This window comes from Hyperolius riggenbachi, chromosome 1 (genome assembly GCF_040937935.1).
Source record: "Hyperolius riggenbachi isolate aHypRig1 chromosome 1, aHypRig1.pri, whole genome shotgun sequence".
Lineage (NCBI taxonomy): Eukaryota > Metazoa > Chordata > Amphibia > Anura > Hyperoliidae > Hyperolius > Hyperolius riggenbachi.
In genome coordinates, this window is record NC_090646.1 from 218,907,110 (window position 1) to 218,934,264 (window position 27,155).

At 44.3% G+C, this 27,155-nt stretch overlaps 1 protein-coding gene across 1 annotated transcript in view; it reads left to right on the forward strand.

The window, feature by feature from the left end:
* Positions 1 to 27,155, forward strand: part of PRSS12 (serine protease 12) — a 218,342-nt gene that overhangs the window by 187,540 nt on the left and 3,647 nt on the right. Inside the window, exon 12 of the mRNA XM_068280625.1 lies at positions 22,002 to 22,276. Coding sequence (XP_068136726.1) covers positions 22,002 to 22,276 — 275 coding nt within the window. The remainder of the gene's footprint in view (positions 1 to 22,001; positions 22,277 to 27,155) is intronic.

Genomic DNA, 27,155 nt, shown 5'->3' on the forward strand with positions numbered 1-27,155 from the left:
GCACACCATCAATTGTTAGGTATAGAGTACTTGGGGGCCCCATATAAAACTCGCATCGGGGCCCACAGCTTCTTAGCTACGCCACTGAATATCCCGTGTGGTGTAGTAGCTTTCCAGAATATTCTATGTTGTGTTCTAGCTTTCTAGTATCCCCTGTGTGGTGGTGTTGTAGTTCTCCAGTACTCCCATGTGGTGTTCTAGCTTCCCAGTACTGCCTATTAGAGATGGCCCAGCCTTGGAGAACTCATGGAGAAGCACATGATCAGTTTGATCAGCTGATAGATTTGTAAGCCTCTGATTTGCTGAGATGACTTCCTAGTTTAACACATGATCATGACCAGCAAATCAGAGGCTTACAAATCTATCAGCTGATCAAACTGATCATGTGCTTCTACATGAGTTCTCCAAGGCTGGGCCATCTCTACTGCCTATGTGGTGTTGAAGCTTTCCAGTGTCCCCCAGAGTGTGTCCAGGCTTTCTAGGCTCCTTCAGTAGTGTAATAAAAGCATTTTGGTGTCCCTGGTCCTTTGGATTCAGTTTGCACTTCCTGTCTTCTAGAATGATCTTGTGTGCATTTTAATCGTATTCATTGTTCTTTGTCACTTCTAGGAATAATCATTTGTTAGGGTGTACTGCTACTGAGTGGTAATGAAACATGAACAAGTTTAATTTCTGGTTACAGGCCAGACTTTTGCTCTAAATGTGGTTTCAGCTTTTAAACTTTTACTTGCAGAGGTAGTTTTATTTACAATAAAAAGTTAAAACAATGGCAATAACTTGGAACACTCAACGGCACAATTTCAGTTAAGTCCGTGAATCTATCAAAATAAAGCTTTGTGCTCTGTATTTTTCTTTTTGTGTTTTTTTTTTTTTCATTTATTTTATTTTTTTAGCTGTAAATCCAAGATCGACATTGAATTTTAAGAATATTGATTTCATTTTTTTTTCTGTAAACAAGCTAAATAAACATTATAATGAAATGGTCATATTTATATAAACGATTCATGTTTGAATGAATATGAGATATTTGTTTTCTACTAGGATTGTTTACATGTTGCAGGACAGAACTTTGTGCGCCAGATTTATTATATGAAATGTGTTTTCTTTGTGTTTTCATTTATGATCTCATTGGATTCCATCAACCTTTATCCATTGCTGGTGTCTGCTGATTTTCATCTTTGGCTGGGGTCAAGCAATTGTTTTTCACCCCAACGATTTATTAAATTGAAAACACTTCTGTCAGATGAGAGGATGTTCTTTTGAAAAATACTGAATGCCTTTATGTGATTGGACAAGAGGGCCTCTCATTGAAATCCTCACGGATATGGTGCAGCAATTACTAGCTGAGGGAGAAATTTTCGCACTGTGATTTTCAATTTGAAATGTCAAAAATTGACCTTGAAGTAGATGCTGTAGTAATCACTGCTGCCATAATGATACAAAAATCTTTTAAAGCACTATGCTGCTGCTTTGGTGAAGTGATTTTGTATGAGTTCTAAATGACCCTGGGCATTATAGGTATGACAAACACCAGCGCACCAAGTCTATGACAGCAAAATGGGAGTATGCATGCTTTTTATTTGCATGGTTAAATTGCAATCATTCACAACAGCCATGGAGTTGTAAATCTTTAAGTGCCAGTTAAAATTTTGGGTGAAGTACCCCTAAATATTGCTATACGCTTATAGCAATATTTAGAAGGGCATTAATGAGTTATGTCACTAACTGTCACTCACTTAATTATGTCACTACTAACTGTCCCTCTGAGGAGCTCACAAGCGAATCCCTTTAAAGTAAACCTGAGATGTGGAGAAAAAAATATAGATATACACACCTGGGGCTTCCTCCAGCCCTTTTCAGGCTTATCGTGCCTTCACCGTACTCCGGGGCTGCTTGTATCCTCCACTTAGCGGCCCGGTAATTCAGCCAGTCAATGGGAACTGCCCATGAGAGGCTCAGCTGCACATGTAACACCTATCGCACTCCCGCCGTACAGTGCCCCTGGCAACTGGAGCATGACGGGGGAGCATAAAGGTGGCCACACATAATACATTTTTATTTTCCCAATAACTTGCATTGGCATTAATTGGATGCCTGCCGAAACATGCAATTATATGAACTGCTTTGCCATGGTTCACTATGGATCTCTCTTAAGGTGGCCACACACCATACAATTTTTTAATTATCTGTCCAATTTAAGAATTACAATCAATTTTTCCGATCTGATGTTTCAATCGAATGAAAAAAAAAGATTACGATTTTTTCGGGAGATCCGATCATATTTATCAAATTGCCGTAAAATTGGATCATTTTATTGTATCTTGTGTGGCCACCTTTATCCTTACTACAAAGCAGCAAAACAAAACTGTTTTTCTAATACAGAACTAACCCATTGAGCCAACAGGGGGAGCACATTTGTCATATTTTACTGACTAAAATCATAATATTAATTAAAAAAAAACAGTTCCAGTTTAAACCTAATGAGTAAAACTAAAAGTAAGAGTCTCTGAGCATTCCCTTTAACCACTTGCCGACCGCCTACTTCATATTGGCGGCGGCAAAGTGGCAGCCCCAGGACCACGTAACGCAGAATGGCGTCAGGTCCTGGGGCACTCTTTGGCCGGGGATCGCGCGCTGGGATGCGCGCGCATCCGCCGGCAATAGGCTCCGCCCACCCGCGACGTCAACCCGCCGGCCAATCGGAAGCGCCGGCGGGTTGTTAACCTGACGATCGCCGGATAGGAAGCGTATAATACGCTTTGTAATGTTTACAAAGTGTATTATACAGGCTGCCTCCTGCCCTGGTGGTCCCAGTGTCCGAGGGACCACCAGGGCAGGCTGCAGCCACCCTAGTCTGCACCCAAACACACTGATCTGCCCCCTGATCGCCCACAGCACCCCTCAGACCCCCCCCGCCCACCCCCCAGACCACTGTTTGCACACAATCACAGCCCTAATCACCCATCAATCACTCCCTGTCACTATCTGTCAACGCTATTTTTTTTTTTAGTCCCTAAACTGCCCCCTGCTCCCTCCTGATCACCCCCCCACCCCTCAGATTCTCCCCAGACCCCCCCAGACCCTCCCCCCCCTGTGTACTGTATGCATCTATCCCCCCTGATCACCTGTCAATCACCCGTCAATCACCCGTCAATCACCCCCTGTCACTGCCACCCATCAATCAGCCCCTAACCTGCCCCTTGCGGGCAATCTGATCACCCACCCACACCAATAGATCGCCCGCAGATCCGACATCAGATCACCTCCCAAATACATTGTTTACATCTATTCTCTCCTCTAAACACCCACTAATTACCCATCAATCACCCATCAATCACCCCCTATCACCACCTGTCACTGTTACCCATCAGATTAGACCCTTGCGGGCACCCAATCACCCGCCCACACGCTCAGATTGCCCTCAAACCCCCCCCCTTATCGATTAGCCAGTGCATTATTTACATCCGTTCTTCCCTGTAATAACCCACTGATCACCTGTCAATCACCCCCTGTCACTGCCACCCATCAATCACTCCCTGTCACTGCCACCCATCAATCACCCCCTAACCTGCCACTTGCGGGCAATCTGATCACCCACCCACACCAATGGATCGCCCGCAGATCCGACATCAGATCACCTCCCAAGCGCAGTGTTTACATCTATTCTCTCCTCTAAACACCCACTAATTACCCATCAATCACCCCCTATCACCACCTGTCACTGTTACCCATCAGATTAGACCCTAATCTGCCCCTTGCGGGCACCCAATCACCCGCCCACACGCTCAGATTGCCCTCAGACCCCCCCTTATCAATTCGCCAGTGCAATATTTACATCTGTTATTCCCTGTAATAACCCACTGATCACCTGTCAATCACCCATCAATCACCCCCTGTCACTGCCACCCATCAATCACCCCCTGTCACTGCCACCCATCAATCAGCCCCTAACCTGCCCCTTGTGGGCAATCTGATCACCCACCCACACCAATAGATCGCCCGCAGATCCGACATCAGATCATCTCCCAAGTGCAGTGTTTACATCTCTTCTCTCCTTTAAACACCCACTAATTACCCATCAATCACCGCCTATCACCACCTGTCACTGTTACCCATCAGATTAGTCCCTAATCTGCCCCTTGCGGGCACCCAATCACCCGCCCACACCTCAGAACGCCCTCAGACCCCAGCCCTGATCACCTCGCTAGTGCATTGCTTGCATCTATTTCCCCCCTCTAATCACACCTTGAGACACCCATCAATCACCTCCTGTCACCCCCTAGCACACCTACCCATCAGATCAGGCCCTAATTTGCCCCGTGTGGGCTCCTGATCACTCGGCCAAACCCTCAGATCCCCCTCAGACCCCCTTCCGTTCACCTCCCCAGTGCATTGATTGCATCTATTTTCCCCTCTAACCGCCCCCTGAGACACCCATCAATCACCTCCTGTCACGCCCCTAGCACTCCTATCCATCAGATCAGGCCCAATACATCCTGTCATCTAAGAGGCCACCCTGCTTATGACCGTTTCCACAAAATTTGCCCCCTCATAGACCATTTGTCATCAAAATTTGCAGATGCTTATACCCCTGAACAGTCATTTTGAGAAATTTGGTTTCCAGACTACTCACAGTTTTGGGCCCGTAAAATGCCAGGGCAGTATAGGAACCCCACAAGTGACCCCATTTTAGAAAGAAGACACCCCAAGGTATTCTGTTAGGTGTATGATGAGTTCGTAGAAGATTTTATTTTTTGTCAAAAGTTAGCGGAAATTGGATTTTTATTGTTTTTTTCACAAAGTGTCATTTTTCACTAACTTGTGACAAAAAATAAAATCTTCTATGAACTCACCATACCCCTAACGGAATACCTTGGGGTGTCTTCTTTCTAAAATGGGGTCACTTGTGGGGTTCCTATTCTACCCTGGCATTTTAGGGGCCCTAAACCGTGAGGAGTAGTCTAGAAAACAAATGCCTCAAAATGACCTGTGAATAGGACGTTGGGCCCCTTAGCGCACCTAGGCTGCAAAAAAGTGTCACACATGTAGTATCGCCATACTCAGGAGAAGTAGTATAATGTGTTTTGTGGTGTATTTTTACACATACCCATGCTGGGTGGGAGAAATCTCTCTGTAAATGGACAATTGTGTGTAAAAAAAATCAAAAATGTGTCATTTACAGAGATATTTCTCCCACCCAGCATGGTTATATGTAAAAATACACCACAAAACACATTATACTACTTCTTCTAAATACGGCGATACCACATGTGTGACACTTTTTTGCAGCCTGTGCTAAGGGGCCCAAAGTCCAATGAGTACCTTTAGGATTTCACAGGTCATTTTGAGACATTTGGGTTCAAGACTACTCCTCACGGTTTAGGGCCTCTTAAATGCCAGGGCAGTATTGGAACCCCACAAATGACCCCATTCTAGAAAGAAGACACCCCAAGGTATTCCGTTAGGAGTATGGTGAGTTCATAGAAGATTTTATTTTTTGTCACAAGTTAGCGGAAATTGATATGTATTGTTTTTTTTTCACAAAGTGTCATTTTCCGCTAACTTGTGACAAAAAAAAAAATCTTCTATGAACTCACCATACTCCTAACAGAATACCTTGGGGTGTCTTTTTTCTAAAATGGGGTCACTTGTGGGGTTCCTATACTGCCCTGGCATTTTAGGGGCCCTAAACCGTGAGGAGTAGTCTAGAATCCAAATGCCTCAAAATGACCTGTGAATAGGACGTTAGGCCCCTTAGCGCACCTAGGTTGCAAAAAAGTGTCACACATGTGGTATTGCCGTACTCAGAAGAAGTAGTATAATGTGTTTTGGGGTGTATTTTTATACATACCCATGCTGGGTGGGAGAAATCTCTCTGTATATGGACAATTGTGTGTAAAAAAAATCAAACAATTGTCATTTACAGAGATATTTCTCCCACCCAGCATGGGTATGTGTAAAAATACACCCCAAAACACATTATACTACTTCTCCTGAGTACGGCGGTACCACATGTGTGGCACTTTTTTGCACCCTAAGTGCGCTAAGGGGCCCAAAGTCCAATGAGTACCTTTAGGATTTCACAGGTCATTTTGCGACATTTGGTTTCAAGACTACTCCTCACGGTTTAGGGCCCCTAAAATGCCAGGGCAGTATAGGAACCCCACAAATGACCCCATTTTAGAAAGAAGACACCCCAAGGTATTCCGTTAGGAGTATGGTGAGTTCATAGAAGATTTTATTTTTTGTCACAAGTTAGCGGAAAATGACACTTTGTGAAAAAAAACAATTAAAATCAATTTCCGCTAACTTTTGACAAAAAAAAAATCTTCTATGAACTCACCATCCTCCTAACGGAATACCTTGGGGTGTCTTCTTTCTAAAATGGGGTAATTTGTGGGCTTCCTATACTGTCCTGGCATTTTAGGGGCCCTAAACCGTGAGGAGTAGTCTTGAAATGAAATTTCTCAAAATGACCTGTGAAATCCTAAAGGTACTCATTGAACTTTGGGCCCCTTAGCGCAGTTAGGGTGCAAAAAAGTGCCACACATGTGGTATCGCCGTACTCAGGAGAAGTAGTATAATGTGTTTTGGAGTGTATTTTTCCACATACCCATGCTGAGTGGGAGAAATATCTCTTATAAATAGACAATTGTGTGTAAAAAAAAATAAAACAATTGTCATTTACGGAGATATTTCTCCCACCCAGCATGGGTATGTGTAAAAATACATCCCAAAACACATTATACTACTTCTCCTGAGTACGGCAATACCACATGTGTGGCACTTTTTTGCAGCCTAACTGCGCTAAGGGGCCCAAAGTCCAATGAGCATCTTTAGGCTTTACAGGGGTGCTTACAATTAGGCACCCCCCAAAATGCCAGGACAGTGAACACACCCCACAAATGACCCCATTTTGGAAAGTAGACACTTCAAGGTATTCAGAGAGGAGCATAGTGAGTCCGTGGCAGATTTCATTTTTTTTTTGTCGCAAGTTAGAAGAAATAGAAACTTTTTTTTTTTTGTGTCACAAAGTGTCATTTTCCGCTAACTTGTGACAAAAAATAAAATCTTCTATGAACTCACCATGCCTCTCACTGAATACTTTGGGATGTCTTCTTTCCAAAATGGGGTCATTTGGGGGGTATTTGTACTATCCTGGAATTTTAGCCCCTCATGAAACCTGACAGGTGCGCAGAAAAGTCAGAGATGCTTGAAAATGGGAAAATTCACTTTTGGCACCATAGTTTGTAAACGCTATAACTTTTACCCAATCCAATAAATATACACTGAATGTTTTTTTTTTTATCAAAGACATGTAGCAGAATAACTTTCGCGCTCAAATGTATAGGAAATTTTACTTTATTTAAAAAATGTCAGCACAGAAAGTTAAAAAAGTCATTTTTTTGACAAAATTCATGTCTTTTTTGATGAATATAATAAAAAGTAAAACTCGCAGCAGCAATCAAATAGCACCAAAAGAAAGCTGTATTAGTGACAAGAAAAGGAGGTAAAATTCATTTAGGTGGTAGGTTGTATGACTGAGCAATAAACCGTGAAAGCTGCAGTGGTCTGAATGGAAAAAAAGGCTCTGGTCCTTAAAGGGACACTTAAGTCAAACCAAAAAAAATGAGTTTTACTCACCTGGGGCTTCCAATAGCCCCCTGCAGCTGTCCGGTGCCCTCGCCATCTCCCTCCGATCCTCCTGGCCCCGCCGGCAGCCACTTCCTGTTTCGGTGACAGGAGCTGACAGGCTGGGGACACGAGTGATTCTTCGCGTTCCTGGCCACAATAGCGCCATCTATGCTGCTATAGCGTATATCATATACCATATAGCAGCATAGAGGGTGCTAATGTGTCTGGGAACGCGAAGAATCGCTCGCGTCCCCAACCTGTCAGCTCCTGTCACCGAAACAGGAAGTGGCTGCTGGCGGGGCCAGGAGGATCGGAGGGAGGCGGCGAGGGCACATGACAGCTGCAGGGGGCTATTGGAAGCCCTAGGTGAGTAAAACTCATTTTTTTTGTTTGACTTAAGTGTCCCTTTAAGGGGTTTTATGACTGCAGTCCTTAAGTGGTTAAGAAAGATAATTCTTAACAACAGCTGAGCTGCAGAACTGGAGCCAGGATCAGGAATCCTGACTCCAACAGCTTTTTTGCTTTCATTAAGGACACAAGGTCTGATCCCATGTGTACATTGGGGGCTTAATTAATTCTACACATTGGGCTTATGAGTTACTCTCTTCCCCCCCAGCACAACTTAATGCTGGCATCCAGCCAGGCAGCGATTAAATGGAATTAATATTTTCAGGACTGGATGCTATTACCTGATGACAGTGGTAATTTTTCATGGGCAGCGACACTCTGTGAATAATTATTCTGGTATGTTTGTGTCTACTCTGCCCTTATAATCAATGCCAGGGTTAGGCTGATTAATTTTTTTTCCTTGTGTGCTGCAGGGTGATGCCAGGGCACCTGGAGCTTGGCAAGGAATTATGTATGTGTGGAGGAAATAAATATTCTTTGTAAATTTTACACTGCTCCATGACCCAATGACTTCTGTTAACACTGTGTATAGCAGGAGAGTTCCATTTCTTCCCCTGTAAGAAAGGATGAAATGCTGCCAATGTGGCCCACGACGATAGGACATAACATTTCTTTTTTCAGCGATAGCATCTTGCCTCCCTCGTCCTTCGTTCTTGGAACACATTCACTGAAATTGATTACATCACTTTCCAGATCTGTGGCTCGCCCGTATCATGCCAATAAAAAGAATCAGCGACGTGCCAAAAGCTCAGAAGCAATCTGAAAATTAGAAACAGACAACCGCTGTTATAAAACCTCCATAAAATCCCCAATAAGCCGGCGATAATAGCGTAAATGATTCTTGCCTCATGGTTTTGTAAACACAATGGACACATTTAATTAAAGAAGATGAGTGTCATTGTCACTAGCAATGATGTAGTGTCTACTCAATAGGAATACAGATGCAGGCGAGGAAATATTGCATTTGGTAAGAACTTAATTAGGTTAAAGGTGCCTGGAGGTTTAGTGTGTGACAGGAGTTTTAAACATCTGAAAACGTGATAGAAAATCTTAACAGCTGAAGTGTGAGTTGGATAGATAGATAGATAGATAGATAGATAGATAGGTAGGTAGGTAGGTAGGTAGGTAGGTAGATAGATAGATAGATAGATAGATAGATAGATAGATAGATAGATAGATAGATAGATAGATAGATAGATAGATAGATAGATAGATAGAATCATTCTATATTAAAATGGACAAGTCAAAGCTCTAGCTAATGTAATTAGCAGTTGTTGCGCATCTGTATTTTATAAATTAGTATTTTGAATTTACTCGGCTAGTTTGTTAACTTGCTGGCATAAGAGTGGTAGTTCATTCCACAGCCCATAGCAGATCGCGGGATGCATCCACATCTTCCCACCAAGAAAAATCACCTCTTTGTAGCCAGCATTACAGCACTGCTGCTTTGTGATTACCTGTTCATAATGTATAATTTTTTTTTTTACTATTTCCATATGACACCACTTACATTGTCTTGAGTTGTGGGTGGAGTGTATATTGCACCCAGCTTCTGGCGCTTTCTGTGGTAAGCAGCTCCAGAAGCTGTATTTGGACTTTACTTATGTGGATCTGCATTAGTCAAGTGCAATGTGAGGAGGCAAAGACTGGCACTAGATGAGGGCGGAAAACATTGGGTGCACCGGATCCTGTACTGTATGCTAGGACGTGCTCTCAGAAACATACATTTGCATGGAGAGAAGGAGAAAGCAGAGGCACTGTGATAGCAAAAATGAAGTACCTTTAATCCACGGTGTGACACACAGCAGGGTACACAGTGGGGGTGAGGGGGTGCCTAAAGGCTGTGTGTCACACTGTGGATTAAAGGTACTTCATTTTTGCTATCATAGTGCCTCTGCTTTCTCCTTCTCTCCATTATGCATTAGTCAAGTCCTGGCTTGGGTGTGGAGCTGGCCAGGACTCAGGAGTAGTGCAGGGTGGGTGCTTCTGGCCGCTGGATCCTGGATGGAGTATTAGAAGGTGCAGATTGCTGTATTTTGAATGTCCTGGAGCTAGAAAGGCTAGCAGTGCTTAATGACTTTACTGTGCACCACGTGTTTCACTGTTTTGCTACCACAACGTCAGCCAAGGACTGTTTTCTTTCTTTTTTTTTTTTTTTACACTATAAGGCACTGTTTGTTTTTTAACCACTTCCCGACCGCCTAACGCACAGAGGCGGCCGGGAAGTGGAGCCCTGAAGGACCGTCTCACCCACAGAGGCGGCGGTCCTTCTAAGGGCATGGGCGGAGCGATCGCGTCATCCGTGACGCGATCCTCCGCCGGCGCCTGTCACCGCTCGCCCGCCGCAACATCCCGCCGGCTATACGGAAGCGCCGGCGGGATGTTAACCCCGCGATCGCCGCATACAAAGTGTATAATACACTTTGTAATGTTTACAAAGTGTATTATACAGGCTGCCTCCTGCCCTGGTGGTCCCAGTGTCCGAGGGACCACCAGGGCAGGCTGCAGCCACCCTAGTCTGCACCCAAGCACACTGATTTCTCCCCCCCTGCCCCAGATCGCCCACAGCACCCCTCAGACCCCCCCACTGCCCACCCCCCAGACCCCTGTTTGCACCCAATCACCCCCCTAATCACCCATCAATCACTCCCTGTCACTATCTGTCAACGCTATTTTTTTTTATCTCCCCCCCTGCCCACTGCCCCCTCCTGATCACCCCCACCCCTCAGATTCTCCCCAGACCCCCCCCACACCCCCCCACCCCTGTGTACTGTATGCATCTATCCCCCCTGATCACCTGTCAATCACCTGTCAATCACCTGTCAATCACCCATCAATCACCCCCTGTCACTGCCACCCATCAATCAGCCCCTAACCTGCCCCTTGCGGGCAATCTGATCACCCACCCACACCAATAGATCGCCCGCAGATCCGACATCAGATCACCACCCAAGCGCAGTGTTTACATCTATTCTCTCCTCTAAACACCCACTAATTACCCATCAATCACCCATCAATCACCCCCTATCACCACCTGTCACTGTTACCCATCAGATCAGACCCTAATCTGCCCCTTGCGGGCACCCAATCACCCGCCTACACGCTCAGATTGCCCTCAGACCCCCCCTTATCAATTCGCCAGTGCATTAGTTACATCTGTTCTTCCCTGTAATAACCCACTGATCACCTGTCAATCACCCATAAATCACCCCGTCACTGCCACCCATCAATCACCCCCTGGCACTGCCACCCATCAATCACCCCCTGTCACTGCCACCCATCAATCAGCCCCTAACCTGCCCCTTGCGGGCAATCTGATCACCCACCCACACCAATAGTTCGCCCGCAGATCCGACATCAGATCACCTCCCAAGGGCAGTGTTTATATCTGTTCTCTACCCTAAACACCCACTAATTACCCATCAATCACCCCCTGTCACTGCTACCTATCAGATTAGACCCCTATCTGCCCCTAGGGCACTCAATCACCCGCCCACACCCTCAGAATGCCCTCAGGCCCCAGCCCTGATCACCTCGCCAGTGCATTGCTTGCATCTATTCCCCCCTCTAATCACACCTTGAGACACCCATCAATCACCTCCTGTCACCCCCTAGCACACCTACCCATCAGATCAGGCCCTAATTTGCCCCGTGTGGGCTCCTGATCACTCGGCCAAACCCTCAGATCCCCCTCAGACCCCCTTCCGATCACCTCCCCAGTGCATTGATTGCATCTATTTTCCCCTCTAACCACCCCCTGAGACACCCATCAATCACCTCCTGTCTCCCCCCTAGCACTCCTATCCATCAGATCAGGCCCAATACAACCTGTCATCTAAAAGGCCACCCTGCATATGACCGGTTCCACAAAATTCGCCCCCTCATAGACCACCTGTCATCAAAATTTGCAGATGCTTATACCCCTGAACAGTCATTTTGAGACATTTGGTTTCCAGACTACTCACGGTTTTGGGCCCGTAAAATGCCAGGGCGGTATAGGAACCCCAGAAACGGACCCCATTTTAGAAAAAAGACACCCCAATATATTCTGTTAGGTGTATGACGAGTTCATAGAAGATTTTATTTTTTGTCAAAAGTTAGCGGAAATTGATTTTTGTTTTTTTTTCACAAAGTGTCATTTTTCACTAACTTGTGACAAAAAAATAAAATCTTCTATGAACTCGCCATACACCTAACAGAATACCTTGGGGTGTCTTCTTTCTAAAATGGGGTCACTTGTGGGGTTCCTATACTGCCCTGGCATTTTAGGGGCCCTAAACCGTGAGGAGTAGTCTAGAAAACAAATGCCTCAAAATGACCTGTAAATAGGACGTTGGGCCCCTTAGCGCACCTAGGCTGCAAAAAAGTGTCACACATGTGGTATCGCCGTACTCAGGAGAAGTAGTATAATGTGTTTTGGGGTGTATTTTTACACATACCCATGCTGGGTGGGAGAAATCTCTCTGTAAATGGACAATTGTGTGTAAAAAAAATCAAACAATTGTCATTTACAGAGGTATTTCTCCCACCCAGCATGGGTATGTGTAAAAATACACCCCAAAACACATTATACTACATCTCTTGAGTATGGCGATACCACATGATTGGCACTTTTTTGCAGCCTAACTGCGCTAAGGGTCCAAAGTCCAATGAGTACCTTTAGGATTTCACAGGTCATTTTTGTTTCAAGACTACTCCTCACGGTTTAGGGCCCCTAAAATGCCAGGGCAGTATAGGAACCCCACAAATGACCCCATTCTAGAAAGAAGACACCCAAACGTATTCCGTTAGGAGTATGGTGAGTTCATAGAAGATTTTATTTTTTGTCACAAGTTAGCGGAAAATGACACTTTGTGAAAAAAAACAATTAAAATCAATTTCCGCTAACTTGTGACAAAAAATTAAAAACTTCTATGAACTCTATGAAAGGGTAGAAAGCCCTAGGTCCTTAAAGAGTAACTGTTAGCCCCCAAATTGAAATTTAAAACACTATTGCAATGTTTTATTTATTATATAAGTGAGCCAAAAAGCCAATGTAGAAGTTAAAAATCAATCTAATTTTGTTACTATGTAACCTTTCCCCCCAGCTCCGCACGCAAGCCGCATATCAGCTACTGTAGCATGCAGAGCATGCCTATGTCTGGCCGACCCCCCTCTCCCCCCAGGACCAGGTGCCGATCTATTTGCACCACAAACAGCTGACCGCTCTGACAGGGAGAGAGAGCGGCAGCACTTCCAGAGCAGCACCGCAGAGCAGCCGGCGCCGTGCATCTCTCTCACATGTGATTCTCTCACATGTGACTCGGCGGCGGCTGCTCTGCGGTGCTGCTCTGGAAGTGCTGCCGCTCTGTCTCCGTGTCAGAGCGGTCAGCTGCGGTGGGGAGAATATATTGGCACCTGGTCCTGGGGGGAGAGGGGGGTCGGCCAGACATAGGCATGCTCTGCATGCTACAGTATCTGATATGCGGCTTGCGTCCGGAGCTGGGGGAAAAGGTTGCATAGTAACAAAATTAGATTGATTTTTAACTTCTACATTGGCTTTTAGGCTCACTTATATAATAAATAAAACATTGCAATAGTGTTTTAAATTTCAATTTGGGGGCTAACAGTTACTCTTTAAGTGGTTAAACACTGTATCCACGCCTATTGTAACACTGTCTAAGCTCCCCACTTGAAGCTAATCTCTCTCTATATATAATTTAAGATGGTTCTTTAGTTGGTAGCAGGAAAAGTATGAATGTTTGTGCTGAATTATTAACTTTTGAACTTAATGTTTAATAAACTTGCACACATAAAATAAAGCTTACAGACATATGGTTACAGATTATTTACTTTAAGTTATTTATATTTTCTGGCATGTAAAGTTAAAAGTCTTGCCAGATCATCTGCCTTTACACATAAACCACCCACACCAGCAGTGACAAAGTATTCCTTGGTAGTAAGATCCTCTTTAACGACAGGAAGTAGTTAGAATTCCATCACATAGATGACTTCCCTGATTGGAGTGACAGTGAATATGCTGCAAACTGACACTAAGAACACTGTCCAAACTTGCTGCATGCTGTGGGATTATTTGTACGGGGATTCCAGATGAATCTAAAATATTCAGTGTGTCACATTTTGCCACTTCATGAGGTAACATCGCTGCAATAGCAAGATCATGATAAATATATCTATTTTTGTTTATGATGGATAAAAAAAGTGATTCTCAGTCCAAGCATGTTGGCTTCATTTACTAAGGCCAGACAGCTTTAGTTTGATCCTCCACTTGCATGATGATCATATTTGTCTATGTTCACTACCATTTTTTATTTGCAAAATGTTACAAATTTCATAGAAACATGTTTAAAGATGAACTGTAATCCAGGATTGAACTTCATCATAATCAGTAGCCATGACTCCATTTCCCACAAGAAATCTTTACCTTTTATCAAATAGATCATCTGGGAGGTTTGTGTGGCTGATATTGTGATGAAACTCCTCCCACAATGTGATGTCAGGGTCAGGGCCCTGACAGTTCCCTGTCTGTAAACCTCAGTGCATCGTGGGAAATGTTTCCTACTGCCAAGCAAGCAGTCTCTTCTTTGTGCATATATATCCAATATAATAAAATGCCTGTCACTTCATCCGCCTGTGTCCTTGTGTCTCTGTACGGCCCGCTTCAGGGTTGCCACAGATCCTCATCGGCTACCTGGGCGGGAGTAGTCTGAGAGAGCAGACTGAATTGCGAGGAGGGCAAACAGGGGGGTGGATGCTGCAGCCCTCAGGTTCTAGTGCCTGTTATATAACGGGCCTAAGGACTAACATATATTTATCCTATCACATTGTTGGTGGGTGTGTTTATAGATTGTTGGGGCTGTCTATTTTACATGTCTGCTAGTAATAAAGATGATTTACTTTAAACGACCCATTGGACAAGCACCACCCTAAAAAATAATAATAATAATAACACTTGGAATAATGTAGGAGGGATGTGCTAACTGGGTAAACAAGATAGTCATAGCAACAAAAGAAGAAGTACCCAATATTCACAGCATCAGACCACTCCAAGATTAATTCAAAAATAGAATTTCTTTATTGGTAAAGGACAAACAAATTTAAAAAACAATATTAAAATTCACCAAATGGTGATAGCAGCGGTGTACATAAATCATAATAGTCAAAATATTCCATACATGAAATAATAGGGCCTCACAACCAATCAGATTATAGGGGTGTAATCAGTACAAATAAGTACAAGAGACCCTCAAAATACCTAAACATTAATATGGGCCATATACAAAAGTGCAATTTGTAAAGTGCATATATAGTGCAGTACCAGACTGTGTAGAAAAAACCAGGGACATACAAATAATAAATCCCATTGACCAATGTAATTCAGTCACAATAGAAACCAATCCAAGTTCTGCAAATAATTTAAAAATGTGTCAAGGAGCACTTATATAGGTAAGAATTCCCAAAGGTGCAAAAAGAGGAAAAGGGTGAAGCTCAAGACTTACATGAAAGGAGAGGAGGACGCCAGAGTACACCGCCGACCACCAGGCTAGTAATAAAGATGATGACACGAAGGATTTTGGGAATCAAATAACATGAACAATTACATGGCAAGTGTCAATCATTTCCTTCCCCAGCTCTAAATGGCCAGCCCTGCCTCTCCCCACCTCTTCCACACCTCTTCCATGCCTCTCCCCCACTTCCCTGCTCGTTGCTTTGTGACGAGACACACAGAACCAGAGCTGCAGCATAGTGACCCCAAGGGTTGCGGGCCATCTTTTTTTAAACTGAAACTGAAGCAGCAAGGAGCGGGGGTAATAGACGCTTCCTGATCAAACAACAGGGGGCGCAATTCTGCTGACAGCATTCCTGAGTCTAAGGGAGTAACAATTATCCAGCAGCCAGGTCGTCTAACTCTTTGTCATATATCTACATTAGAAGCTATTGAGAGGTGAGCTCCGAACTTTTCCCACCCTCCCTATCACAGATCATTTCTCAGTCCCCTGAGATAGCAGCAGATGCTTTTGGTCTGGAGGTTACAGGATCTCCTATTCATTTCCCTCTCTGGTATCCATACATTTCTCAGCCTTATCTAAATGTGCTGTTTACTTACTTTTATTTATGACACTCTCTGCACTTTAGATCCAGCTGGCATCTCTGTGGCCAATTTTAACAACTTCTCTATTGTACAGTGTACCTCAATAGTTAAAATGCATTATATTTCTAGCTCAGTATCTATCTACTGATATTTAATAGGTTGTCACTTGTCAGGCTTTTATTATGTTATAATCGTCACTGCAAATTTTTCATTGCTCTCATTCATATGAGAGTGGTGGCCATAGCCGGCCTTTGACCTGTGCGACCAGAGCGGTCACTCAGGGAGCCGGCTTCCAAGGGGGCGCCTAATAGCTGGTTACTTATACTGAGGGCACCTATAGCTGGCTACCTTTACTGAGAGCACCAACACCTGGCTACCTATACTGGAGGCACCTACTATGGGGGGGGGATGGAGACCTTCAACTGACTTCCTATACTGGGGGCGTTTTTTCGGGGGGGGGGGGTGCACTGCGGCTATAACGCATGGTGCAAATTGTCGGTGCTGTGCTATCATTCTAAATAGGGGGGGAGGGGGGCGGCTAACTGTCCCACTGATTGTTTTTATTAATTTTCCTGAAAGGTTCTAGCCTTCATCTTTAAGTATATTCAGGATAATGCACTCTTTCCATCCATTCGTGGTTATTAACCACTAATATAATTGATACAGAAAACTGACAAAATGAGCAGAATTATCATGCAGAATGTCAGTTTTTTTCCTGTGCAAGAAAAACACATTAAGTGTGAACTAGCCCTTTGATTAACATAAGTTCTTCTGTGCAGAAAACGCATACGAAAACAGTCAAGTATGTTCCCTGCCTTAAAGTATTAGAGGCAGAGGATCCAGTGGCGTCCCTACTATAGAGGGGAGGGGGGCAGGGCGCACCGGGTGTCAGACACCCCGAGGGGGGTGTCGCCACGACCCCCCACAGCAGCACAGCAGGAGGGAGAAGCAGGGCTAGAAGGAGGGGCTGTGGAGGCAGCGGTGGGGAGGGGGGACATATCCCCCCCCCCCTCCCTCACCTGGGACCCCTCCTTCTGCCTCTCTCTCCCCCTCAAGAATAGCAGCGACAAGTGCGGAGCGGCCGGAGGAGTATGGACAATTACTCACCTGATTTCCGCTTTCCAAGCGGAGACATGTAACGTCATGACGCTGCGCTCCGCAGCGTCATGATGTTAAAGGTCTCCGTCTTCAATGCTGCCCACTGTGCTTCCTGATTAGCGGAAGCACAGTGGACGGCATTGGAGGCGGAGACCTGTAACGTCATGACGCTTGGATCGCGGAGATTAGGTGAGTAATTCTCTTTACGCCTCTGGCCGCCCCGCACTTGTCGCCGCTATTCTCCCCCAGGTGAGGGACCCCTCTACAGCCCCTCCATCTAGCCCTACTTCCCACTCCTGGGGCACCTATACTGGGGGCAACTATACTAGCCATACTGGGGGCAACTATACTAGCCATACTGGGGGCAACTATACTAGCCATACTGGGGGCACCTATACTAGCTTACTGGGGGCAACTATACTAGCCATATTGGGGGCAACTATACTAGCCATACTGGGGGCAACTATACTAGCTTACTGGGGGCAACTATACTAGCTTACTGGGGCAACTATACTAGCCATACTGGGGGCAACTATACTAGTCATACTGGGGGCAACTATACTAGCCATACTGGGGGCAACTATACTAGCCATACTGGGGGCAAATATACTAGCCATACTGGGGCAACTATACTAGCCATACTGGGGGCAACTATACTAGCCATACTGGGGGCAACTATACTAGCCATACTGGGGGCAACTATACTAGCCATACTGGGGGCAACTATACTAGCTTACTGGGGGCAACTATACTAGCCATACTGGGGGCAACTATACTAGCCATACTGGGGGCACCTATACTAGCTTACTGGAGGCAACTATACAAGCCATATTGGAGGCAACTATACAAGCCATATTGGGGGCAACTATACTAGCCATACTGGGGGCAACTATACTAGCCATACTGGGGGCAACTATACTAGCTTACTAGGGGCAACTATACTAGCTTACTGGGGGCAACTATACTAGCTTACTGGGGGCAACTATACTAGCCATACTGGGGGCAACTATACTAGCCATACTGGGGGCAACTATACTAGCCATACTGGGACAACTATACTAGCCATACTGGGACAACTATACTAGCCATACTGGGGGCAACTATACTAGCCATACTGGGGGCAACTATACTAGCCATACTGGGGCAACTATACTAGCTTACTGGGGGCAACTATACTAGCTTACTGGGGGCAACTATACTAGCTTACTGGGGGAAACTATACTAGCTTACTGGGGGCAACTATACTAGCCATACTGGGGGCAACTATACTAGCCATACTGGGGGCAACTATACTAGCCATACTGGGGGCAACTATACTAGCCATACTGGGGGCAAGTATACTAGCTTACTGGGGGCAACTATACTAGCTATACTGGGAACAACTATATTAGCTATACTGGGGGCAACTAAACTATACTAGCTATACTGTAGGTGTGTGTCTGTGTGTGTGCATGGGGGGGGGCACAATTTTAGTATTTGCCATGGACGCTGTCTTACCTAGATACGCCACTGAGCATAGGTGGTGTGTTGCAGTGTGGTAAGCTGCAGTAATGTATGTTACTGAATGTAAATCTGATAAGCGGACATACAGTGGGTTGCAAAAGTATTCGGCCCCCTTGAAGTTTTCCACATTTTGTCACATTACTGCCACAAACATGCATCAATTTTATTGGAATTCAACATGAAAGATCAATACAAAGTTGTGTACATGTGAGAAGTGGATCGAAAAGCATACATCATTCCAAACATTTTTTACAAATAAATAACTGCAAAGTGGGGTGTGCGTAATTATTCGGCCCCCTGAGTCAATACTTTGTAGAACCACCTTTTGCTGCAATTACAACTGCCAGTCTTTTAGGGTATGTCTCTACCAGCTTTGCACATCTAGAGACTGAAATCCTTGCCCATTCTTCTTTGCAAAACAGCTCCAGCTCAGTCAGATTAGATGGACAGCGTTTGTGAACAGCAGTTTTCAGATCTTGCCACAGATTCTCGATTGGATTTAGATCTGGACTTTGAGTGGGCCATTCTAACACATAGATATGTTTTGTTTTAAGCCATTCCATTGTTGCCCTGGCTTTATGTTTAGGGTCATTGTCCTGCTGGAAGGTGAACCTCCGCCCCAGTCTCAAGTCTTTTGCAGTCTCCAAGAGGTTTTCTTCCAAGTTTGCCCTGTATTTGGCTCCATCCATCTTACCATCAACTCTGACCAGCTTCCCTGTCCCTGCTGAAGAGATGCACCCCCCAAGCATGATGCTGCCACCAGCATATTTGACAGTGGGGATGGTGTGTACAGAGTGATGTGCAGTGTTAGTTTTCCGCCACACATAGCGTTTTGCATTTTGGCCAAAAAGTTCAATTTTGGTCTCATCTGACCAGAGCACCTTCTTCCACATGGTTGCTGTGTCCCCCACATGGCTTGTGGCAAACTGCAAACGGGACTTCTTATGCTTTCTGTTAACAATGGCTTTCTTCTTGCCACTCTTCCATAAAGGCCAACTTTGTACAGTGCATGACTAATAGTTGTCCTGTGGACAGAGTCTCCCACCTGAGCTGTAGATCTCTGCAGTTCGTCCAGAGTCACCATGGGCCTCTTGACTGCATTTCTGATCAGCGCTCTCCTTGTTCGCCCTGTGAGTTTAGGTGGATGGCCTTGTCTTGGTAGGATTACAGTTGTGCCATACTCCTTCCATTTCTGAATGATCACTTGAACAGTGCTCCTTGGGATGTTCAAGGCTTTGGAATCTTTTTGTAGCCTAAGCTTGCTTTAAATTTCTCAATAACTTGATCCCTGACCTGTCTTGGACCTGTCTTGTGTGTTCTTTGGACTTCACGGTGTTGTTGCTCCCAATATTCTCTTAGACAACCTCTGAGGCCCTCACAGAGCAGCTGTATTTGTACTGACATTAGATTACACACAGGTGCACTCTATTTAGTCATTAGCACTCATCAGGCAATGTCTATAGGCAACTGACTGCACTCAGATCAAAGGGGGCCGAATAATTATGCACACACCACTTTGCAGTTATTTATTTGTAAAAAAAATGTTTGGAATCATGTATGATTTTCGTTCCGTTCCACTTCTCAGGTGTACGCCACTTTGTGTTGGTCTTTCATGTGAAATTCCAATAAAATTGATTCATGTTTGTGGCAGTAATATGACAAAATGTGGAAAACTTCAAGGGGGCCGAATACTTTTGCAACCCACTGTATAGTGCTCATCAGTTTCATTGGCGTTTACACTAGTAACATAACCTGCATTGCACACGTAATGCACCTCATGTTATGTTCACAATGCCTGCATTCCTATTATAACTTGCATGATGCAAATAAGCTACCATGCTTTTACAAGCAACGTGTCTTGTGGTCATTATGCAAACCCACATTACATTGCTTGAAAAAACATTCCTTAAATTTACGTGAGTTCTATATACATGTCAATTTTACCAGTGCTTAAAGGAACACTATCGAGAGAGAGAGAGAGAGAAAGCTCACAGCTTTTGTCACAGTTTTCAAACTGTTTTTGATAGTATTCCTTTAATGAATAAAATGTTGTGTCATTTATACATAACCACTATGAACTATATTCACTAAATAGCAGTAAAATTTACATGCACATATGATGTATGTACATTTGACTGGACATTATGCAAACTATGTAACATACATTACATAGTTTGGGTAACTCACATTATACATGCAGTGCATTAGTTGCTTGTATAACACACATCAGGGCCGGATTTATCATAAGGCACTGTAGGCACGTGCCCACAGGTGCCATGATGATAGAAAGGCGGCTCACTCCCCTCCCCTAGTGCCTCCCTCCCACCTTCCCTAGGCAGAGTCCTGATGAGAGTGTAAAGGAGAGGTTACTCACCCAGCTCTCGGCATTCCACTGACAAGATCTCCCTTCAGTTAAGGGCACTTCTTGCTGCTTAATACTGAGGTTCCTCTAGCTACCCAATACTTGTGGGCACCTCTAGTTACTTAATATTGAAGGTACTTCTGGCCACCAATACTAAGGGGCACCTGTACTAGCTATGATGACCAAGGGAAGTCAAAGAGATCAGACAGCTTGGCCAGCCAGCACACTTGCGATGCGGTTTGGGGGGGGGGGGGTTGTTGTAGGCAATGTCTAAAGGGCCAGCTCATCTGTGCCTATAGGCTCCTGTGAGGGCCTGACACCCATTATGCAAATAGAGTAGCACACCTTATACAAGCAATGTGTGTTGTGTGTATTATGCGAGTTACACATGCTACGTATTATATTTTACATTGTTTGCATAACGCCCAGTGAAATGTACACGTTCTATGTGCGCACATCAATTTTACTGCTATTTGGGGAATATGGTGCCCCCCTTCCCCAGTGACATAACCCCTTACTGCCATATTCCAGAGTAGCTTTTGTGGTTTTACTTACTACGTGCATCATTAGTGGTTAGTCACAACTCCAGAAAGTGTCCACAGAGAGCGGGTGATGCTGCAGTTGAGTTGGTGAAAACTTTATCAGTGAGGGGGAAACAGTTGGAAAAAATTTAGAGTGCAGTTTAAAATCAGGCTATGCTGTTTTACACATTAGATAAAATATTTGCAAATGCGAGCTAATCACAGAGTATCATCACAGCTTCTTTAATGTGTGAAAATAAAACTTCCCTCTGATGAAGTGTAACATTGCTCAGTCTTCTGTGGAATATATGTTCAAATGCTTGTTACCAATGGATTATACATAAGACAACATTATTTGATAACTGATAATGTTTCCTTCTAGATATGGCAACAATACTCGGATATATGTGATAAGAGTTGGGGATTATCACACACTTGTCCCAGAGGAATATGAAGAGGATTTGGGAATCCAGCAGATTATTATCCACAAAGACTACAAACCAGATGGAAGTGATTATGACATTGCCTTGATAAGACTGCATGGACTGCAGTGTGTACCATTCAGCAGCCACGTGTTGCCAGCCTGTCTACCTCTGAGGCGGGAGAGAGCACAAAAAACTGCAGTAAACTGTCATATCACAGGATGGGGGGACACAGGTATGTTTATCTTCTAAAATTATATTCTGGCTTTCGTCTCAATTTAAAGCGGAATATAACCCAGCATTTCAACTTTGCTCTAAAACATTATTTACAGCATGTTATATGCAACCAGCATTTTTTTTTTACTAGACCAGCATTGGAAGGGTTACACAGAGAGCTTTAAAGTTCCATGGAGAGAAATGCAGACACATCCGAAGTTTAGACAGATACATTTAAGTAAACACAATGTAACAATTGGTGAATCTGACACACTCTCTGACTGTGCAGGAGCTCCCGGACACAGAGAGAGAGAGTGAGCCACATTCCTCACTTGTTACATTGTATTTACTTAAATGTATCTATCTAAACTTCGGATGCGTCTGCATTTCTCTCCACGGAACTTTAAAGCTCTGTTGTAACCCTTCCAATGCTGGTCTAGTAAAAAAAAATTGCTGGTTGCATATAATATGCTGTAAATAATGTTTTAGAGCAAAGTTGAAATGCTGGGTTATATTCCGCTTTAAGCACAGTTATTAATGATTTTGCACAAAAAAATGTTTTATTTGCTCCGCAAAAAACAATAAGATATTCTTTTTTCTTTTGCTAGATTAATTAATTTAAAATTAATTAATTAATTAATTAATTAAATTATTAAATGTAATTAATATTGTGGTTGCTAAAGGAATACCGATTCACAGGGCTACATATTCAGTGTGCACCTCACTGCTCTGCTGCTAGATAGCTGCTATTGACAGAGCTGCACTTGTGTTGCCTCCCACTGCTTCTGATGTAGTTGTTCCTGTCTTGGCTTATGTTGCCTGCACTTCTTTAGCTCTAGCTTACAGTAGTTCTCAGTGTTTTAACCAGGCCAAACTAACTCATTCACTGGCTTTACCTATCCTCAGCTCTCCTGTCTCTCTTCCTCTTGGCTCTGGTACTTCAAAACTCGCTCTTCACAGATGCCAACGTTTGTTTTGTAAGGTTACACAGTTAAAGGGATACTGTAGGGGGGTCAGGGGAAAATGAGTTGAACTTACCCGGGGCTTCTAACGGTCCCCCGCAGACATCCTGTGTTGGTGCAGCCACTCACCGATGCTCCGGCCCCGCCTCCGGTTCACTTCTGGAATTTCAGACTTTAAAGTCTGAAAACCACTGCGCCTGCGTTGCCGTGTCCTCGATCCCGCTGATGTCATCAAGAGCGCACAGCGCAGGCCCAGTATGGTCTGTGTCTGCGCAGTACACTCCTGGTGACATCAGCGGGAGCGAGGACACGGCAACGCAGGCGCAGTGGTTTTCTGACTTTAAAGTCAGAAATTCCAGAAGTGAACTGGAGGCGGGGCCGGAGCATCGGTGAGTGGCTGCGCCAACACAGGATGTCTGCGGGGGACCATTAGAAGCCCCGGGTAAGTTCAGCTCATTTTCCCCCGACCCCCTACAGTATCCCTTTAAGTAAACACTTATTCATTTTCCCATTCGATTCCCTGCAGATTTGATCGATCTGGAGGGAGTCAATACCTCAAAAATAAAAGATCATTTAAATTTTAGTTGATTTTGCCCAAATTTGATAAAAAGTATTGATTAGACAGGGTGGAAATTCTAGGTTGATTGAGGGCAGGATGGCGGTAGAACATCGGGCCATATTGTTGCACTGCATCGAACAGTGCTTCACTGCAGTTCGATTGATTTTCAATAGATTTCCTTCTAGAATGTTTTGAAAATTGATTTGCAGTGTGTGGTAGGAATTGATTCCTTTCAGGGAGGAATAAATCACATTAGGTGGCAACCTGTAAGTTTATAGCCAGCTGGATTCCCTGGGAGGTGAGTAAAAGAGCCCACTGCGCACTATACTCTGCATAGAGATCCCGGCAGCTAGCCCTAGCTACACTCAGGATTACGGCCAGGGAGGTTGAATAACCTTTCAGCACTTTGCAATTGAAAAAGTACCAAAAAGTATGTGAGAACAAGGCCGGTGCTACTATTCAGACAAGGGGTCAATTGCTCCCGGGCCCCAGAGTCCATAGGGGCCCCCCAAGCACCTTCTATTAAAAATTTGACTTAGCCAGCCACTGGGTACCACGGCGTGTGTGGTTCAGGTGGTGGAAGTGAGGCAGCAGCAGCAGGCAGAGGAAGGTTTCAGGGCCCCCTGAGTGTCACCCCCCCCATTTGCAGAGCGGTGTGCAGCGTAAATCACCAATCACCCTCTAGTGGTGCCCCCCAGTACTGCTCCACTGGAGGAGTCACAGAGGAGACACTGTGACTGTGCAAAGTGGTGAAGACTTTCTGAACTTCCCAGAGGCACTGTCAGGTGAGTTGTACCCTCAGCCCTTCTGTTGCACTGCTCAACCCTCTGCATATAGGGTGAGAGGCAACCTAATCCTGACAGGGGTGCACATCTAGCTATCAATATTGTGAGGAAGAGGAGGGGGGCTACCTAATCATGGAGGGCACTTCTAGCTATCTATATTGGGAGGGAGGGGGCTACCTAATCATGGAGGGCACATCTGACTATCTATACTGGGGAGGGGGGTACCTAATGATGGGGAGCACATTTACCTATCTATACTGGGAGGGGGATGCCTAATGCTGGAGGAGGGGCACATCTAGCTACCTATACTGGAGGGAGGGGGCAACCTAATCTTGGGGGGCACATCTTGCTATCTACTGTATACCAGGGGGAGGCTACCTAATTCTGGGGGGGCACATCTAGCTATCTATACTATAGATGGGGGGGGGGTTCTATCAGTGTGTGGGGGGATGTCATGGGGCCCTAAGTTACTTTCGCCATCAGGCCCCATTGGAGTTAGAACTGGCCCTGGGTGCGAAAGTACTGTCAAAATTATTCTGAGTATTTCCTTACTTTTGCTGGTGGTTTAAAATGCATTTTATTGATAAGTTTTGAAAATATCACCCAAGAGAAAACTTAGGAGAAAAAGTGGATTGGATCGGGCCCATTATCTCAAATCTACTTTTTTACAGTTTTTTGTTCTTTTGCTTCACATTTTATTGTTTCATGCTGTGAATATTAAATATGGATACATCCCTATACAGTATATATAAAATAAAGAAAGAAAGAAATACATAGCATGGGTGTTCTTACTTTTTCAAAAGACCTAGAGTATTAGCTCTGACACCTAATAGGGATCATTTGAAACACGTCTGCTTTCTTCTTCTCATGAAAGATCCAACACAGCATCTGCAATGGTTCTCTGTTCAGCAGAGTAGTAGAATCTAAAGTGGAGACCACATGAGTGAATACTGATAGAGGGTAGAAGGTCCTCATTGTCTGTGTAAGTGGAAAAACGTTTATGATATTAGATATATGATGACCCTTGGCAGATAGCATTTTGTGTGCTGCAGCTGAATGAGCCCAGTCATCTCGGAGCAGTCTACAAGCTGTCAGTGGAAATATATTTATTTTAGTGTATGTCACATATGTTGTCCTCCAAATGAATTAGTATTTCATTCTGTTAAAGTTCAAAATTTCTGCTCTGATTATTCTATTTGAATATTTTAGTGTCTTAAAGGATCCCTGCATTATTACGTTTCAAAAGGGTTGATCCTGGTGAATAAAAAATATTTAGGATGAGGACTACAGATGGTCAATGAGGTGCTCATAATTGTGAGTTGATGCAGCATTATGCAAATTTTGTTTGCAAATGTATTCATCTTGAAAATGGAACAATTCAATTTCACCAAGGTGGACTTTGATTGGTCAATTTTAAAACTTCATACTTTTGCATAAAACATTTGCATAATCCTGCATCAACTTGGAATCATTTGACCATCGCTAATCAGAACTAAGCTTGTTGATGACAATTCTTCTTCCTGATGGGTAAATTATGCTCCATATCGACTCAGAAATCAGAGTTGGGACTCTTAGGAGCACCACAGTGGGAGATTTAAGGCAATAGGGTGGAATGGGTCGCAGGGTTCAGCGGGTTCAAGCCCGATCCGCCCATGATGCCAATTGAGGCGACTTCCTCAGGTGGCAGAAGTCTGGGGGCAGCACTAGGCAGAAACAGGAAGTGAAGAGAGTGTCTGGCCAACCTATACTGAGGGCAACTGTACCGGGCTAACCTATACTGGGGGCAACTGTACCTAAGCTACCAATACTTGGGGCACCTGTCGCTGGCTACCTACCTATACTGAGGGTGTTTTTTGCAGGGTTCACTGCAGTTATAACGTGCGGTGCAAAATTTTGGGTGCTCTGCGAACAATTGGGGGGGGGGGGGCATGCTCACAAGTTTGCCTCGGGCAGCAAAAAGTCTAGAAGTCTAGAACCGGCCCTGAGTGGGTTTGGGGTTGATTGTAGGTTGTTGTGTTTGTTTTTCTTTGGAAAATCACAACACAATGTACCTGTTAGAAATGTGTATGGCTGATAAACTAAGATCTGCCTGAATATTTACATTTTATTTAAAAAAAAATAAATATATGCTCGTGGTTAGCATAAATGTAACCCTGACAGAACAACGGTTTATTGCATAACTTGTGACATCCAGGTCTCTAGGCAAATCCACTTTTTAATGCAAACCTGAGGCACTCCAGGAGATATCTAGTACACATTTATAATAAGTATACTTTCCCTAATACCTGGTAGCTGTCACTTAGAATAAACATATTGTTAGGAAGGATTTTCAGGCTCTTGTAACTGGGAGGCAGCAGTAGGATTGTAATTTTAACTGTTTAACTGTGGATGTCTTCAGTGAGTTTCTTCTTAGCTGCAAAGCCCTTCTGTGTCCTTCCTGGAGAGAGCATGTGTGAAGTTAAAAGAAAACCGTTTTTTGATTTCATCTTTTATACATATTTTCACACTGAATGGTTTCTGATCTTTAACTCTTTCCCGATAGGCGTCAGGAAGGTGGTAGCCCCAGGACCGCCTAAAGGGTGCCAAGAGTGG